General features: G+C 41.7%; 1 protein-coding gene across 1 annotated transcript in view; it reads left to right on the top strand.

Moving 5' to 3' along the window:
* Window positions 1-111, top strand: part of LOC121870453 (tripartite motif-containing protein 59-like) — a gene marked incomplete at its 5' end in the record, with an annotated part of 873 nt that extends 762 nt beyond the window's left edge. Inside the window, 1 exon segment of the mRNA XM_042372278.1 lies at window positions 1-111. This exon segment is cut by the window's left edge and continues 456 nt beyond it. Coding sequence (XP_042228212.1) covers window positions 1-54 — 54 coding nt within the window.
* Between the last annotated feature and the right edge of the window lie 4,128 nt (window positions 112-4,239).

The following is a 4,239-nucleotide window of genomic DNA, read 5'->3' on the forward strand; positions in this document are numbered from 1 at the left end:
AGTAACATCAGGGAGGTGACTGTGGTTGACTGTGGTGTTGTGTTGACCATGTAGTTCACTGTACCATCACCATCATGTCACCATCACCATCATCATGTCACCATCACTTATGTCACCATCATGTCACCATCACTTATGTTACCATCACTTGTGTCACCATCACTTATGTCACCATCACCTCTGTGTCACCATCACTTGTCACCATCACTTATGTCACCATCACTCGTCACCATCACTTATGGTACCATCACTTGTGTCACCATCACTTATGTCACCATCACCCCTGTGTCACCATCATGTCACCATCATCTCACCACCATCCCTGTGTCACCTAACTTAACCTACCCCCTTTTCTGTGTAAAAAAAACATAGAAAATCACCCAACCCTCCCTAACCTAACCTAACCTAACCACCATAACACACTATAGTGTCACTATAACCACCACGACACACTATAGTGTCACTATAACCACCATAACACACTATAGTGTCACTATAACCACCTCGACACACTATAGTGTCACTATAACCACCATGACACACTATAGTGTCTATAACCACCACGACACACTATAACCACCATGACACACTATAGTGTCTATAACCACCACGACACACTATAGTGTCACTAATCACCATGATACACTATAGTGTCACTATAACTGCCGTCACTTAAAACTCTTTTTAATACTTTTAAGGATATATTTTGCTACTGGTGTTTCCCCTAAACTCACAACAGCTCGTAGTAACAAACAATTATTAGTCGTGTATAACATTTGTACAAACATTTATTAATAATGTAATAAAGTCAACAATTGTTTTATTTAACACCTGTATTTTACTAACTACTGTACACCCATAACTACCCCCATAACCACACCCATAACTATCCCATAACAGTGATATCTTGTGTATAATTACTGAATCTCATTTGTCAGAGGAATAATACCACAATTGTCTAATGAGGTAATAAGTATTTGGAGGTATTTAATGAGGTAATAAGTTCTTGAAGTGTTTGATGACTTAATAAGTTACTTGCGGTTCTTTTAGCCTGAGTGAATTTAAGATGCATCTTCTCCACTCACTGTGTTAATAAATATTGAATTAGTAATCTGAGTATCACCACTCTACTCCTTCTAAACATTGGTTCCCAGAAAATAATACTTACTCACGTGCCTATACATCTACCACACTACCCAAAACCCTTCCATGAGTTCTGTTATAAAATGAAAAGTCTGGGTGGTGGCAGCTACCCTATGTAAGTATAAAAAGAGTTGTACTAAGAGTAACATGGTTCCCCAGACTAACCCATGTATAAGAATAGAGATAAAACAGTATACTTCCGAAAGGTAAGAACATTGAAACTGAGAATATAATAGATATGAACGAAATGAAAGTCTTGGAAAATATAAGAAAAGAAAGATAAGACATGTATGTACATTGTGGAACTAATGACACAGCATAGAAATTATTAAATATATAGATCATGAAAGATTAAGATAAAGAACATACGGAGCTGAGAAGAGAATTACTTATATAAGAATACTGTATATAAGAATATAAGGAATATAGTGATAAAGAACATATAAGAATATATAAGAATAAATATATATGTAAAGAATGGAAGAAGAATAAGTATATAAAACAGGGTACTCATTGGAAGAAGGCTACACAGAACGAATAAGTATTTGAGTAAATAGAATACTAACAGAAAAGAGTAGCTGAATGGTAAATTATTGAAAAGAGAAAACTCGCCCGTTACAATGAAGGCACGACCAAGAAGCCATTTGTTGGTTTATGAAGGGACGACCAAGGAGCCAACTGTTGGTTTATGAAGGCACGACCAAGGAGCCATTTGTTGGTTTATGAAGGCACGACCAAGAAGCCATTTGTTGGTTTATGAAGGCACGACCAAGGAGCCAACTGTTGGTTTATGGTACGACCAGGCCATTTATTTGGTTTATGAAGGTACGACCAAGGAGCCATTTGTTGGTTTATGAAGGCGACCAAGGCCATGTGATGGTTATGAAGGCACGACCAAGAAGCCATTTGTTGGTTTATGAAGGCGAGAGACCAGGAGCCAGTTGTTGGTTTATGGTACGACCAGAGCCATTTGTCGGTTTATGAAGGCAAGACCAAGGAGCCATTTGTTGGTTTATGAAGGCACGACCAAGGAGTCATTTGTTGGTTTATGAAGGCACGACCAAGGTGCCATTTGACAGTTTATGAAGGCACAACCAAGGAGCCATTTGTTGGTTTAAGAAAGCACGACCAAGGAGCCATTTGTTGGTTTATAAAGGCACGACCAAGGAGCCATTTGTTGGTTTAAGAAAGCACGACCAAGGAGCCATTTGTTGGTTTATAAAGGCACGACCAAGGAGCCATTTGTTGGTTTATGAAGGCACGACCAAGGAGCCATTTGTTGGTTTATAAAGAAGCTGACCAAAGGCCATTTGTTGGTTTATAATGGCATGACCAGGGAGTCATTTGTTGGTTATGAAGGAACGACCAAGGAGCCATTTGTTTGGTTTACGAGCACGACCAAGGGAGCCATTGTTGGTTTATAAAGACACAGCAAGGAGCCATTTGATGGTTTTATGGAAGGAACGACCAAGGAGGAGCCATTTGTTGGTTTCTGAAGGCCGCGACCAAAGCCATTTGTTGGTTTATGAAGAGGCACGACCAAGGCCATTTGTTGGTTTATGAAGAGCCGCGACCAAGGGCCATTTGTTGGTTTATAATGGCATGACCAAGGAGTCATTTGTTGGTTATGAAGGGAACGTGGAGGCCCATTTATTTAGTTTCTGAAGGCTGACAAAGCCATTTGTTGGTTATGAAGGCACGACCAAGGAGCCATTTGTTGGTTATGAAGGCACGACCAAGGAGCCATTTGTAGGTTTATGAAAGCAGCACCAAGGAGCAATTGGTTGGTTTACTAAGGCGCGACCAAGAAGCCATTTGTTTGTTTATGAAGGAGTGACCAAGGAACCATTTGTTGGTTTATGAAGGCACAACCAAAGAGCCATTTGTTGGTTTATTAACGCACCACCAAGGAGCCATGTGTTGGTTATGAAGGCACGACCAAGTAGCCATGTGTTGGTTATGAAGGCACGACCAAGGAGCCATTTGTTGGTTATGAAGGCTCGACAAAGGAGCCATTTGTTGCCTATGAAGGCACGACCAAGGAGCCATTTGTTGGTTATGAAGGCACGACCAAGGAGCCATTTGTTGGCTATGAAGGCACGACCAAGGAGCCATTTGTTGGATATGAAGGCACTACCAAGGAGCCATTTGTTGGTTTACAAAGGCGCGACCAAGGAACCATTTGTCAGATTATAAAGGCACAACCAAGGAGCCATTTGTAGGTTTATGAAGGCACGACCAGGGAGCTATTTGTTGGTTTATGAAGGCACGACCAAGGAACCATTTCTTGGTTATGAAAGCACAACCAAGGAGCCATTTGTTGGTTTATGAACGCACGACCAAGGAGCCATTTGTTGGTTTATGAAGTAACGACCAAGGAGACAAATATTGGTTATGAAGGAATGACCAAGGAGCCATTTGTTGGTTATGGAGGCACGAACAAGGAGCCATTAGTTGGTTATGGAGGCACGACCGAGGAACCATTTGTTGGTTATGAAGGCACGACCAAGGAGCCATTTGAGGGTTTATGAAGGCACGACCAAGGAGCCATGTGTTGGTTATGAAGGCATGAGCACGGTGCCATTTGTTGGTTATGAAGGCACGATCAAGGAGCCTTTTGTGGGGTTCTGAAGGCACGACAAAGGAGCCATTTGTTGGTTTATTAAGGCACGACCAAGGAGCCATTTGTTGGTTTATAAAGACACGACCAAGGAGCCATTTGTAGGTTTATGAAGTCACGACCAAGGAGCCATTTGTTGGTTTACGAAGGAACGACCAAGGAGCCATTTGTTGGCTTTGAAGGCACAACCAAGGAGCCATTTGTTGGTTATGAAGGTACGACCAAGGAGCCATTTGTTGGATATGAAGGCGCGACCAAGGAACCATTTGTTGGTTTTTAAAGGCACGACCAAGGAGCCATTTGTTGGTTATGAAAGCACGACCAAGGAGCCATTTGTTGGTTTATGAAGGCAAGACCAAGGAGCCATGTGTTGGTCATGAAGGCACGACCAAGGAACCATTGGTTGGTTTATAATGGCACGACAAAGGAGCCATTGTTGGTTTATGAAGGCAAGACCAAAGAGCCATGTGTTGGTC

This window comes from Homarus americanus, unplaced genomic scaffold (assembly GCF_018991925.1).
Source record: "Homarus americanus isolate GMGI-L3 unplaced genomic scaffold, GMGI_Hamer_2.0 scaffold20356, whole genome shotgun sequence".
Taxonomy (NCBI): domain Eukaryota; kingdom Metazoa; phylum Arthropoda; class Malacostraca; order Decapoda; family Nephropidae; genus Homarus; species Homarus americanus.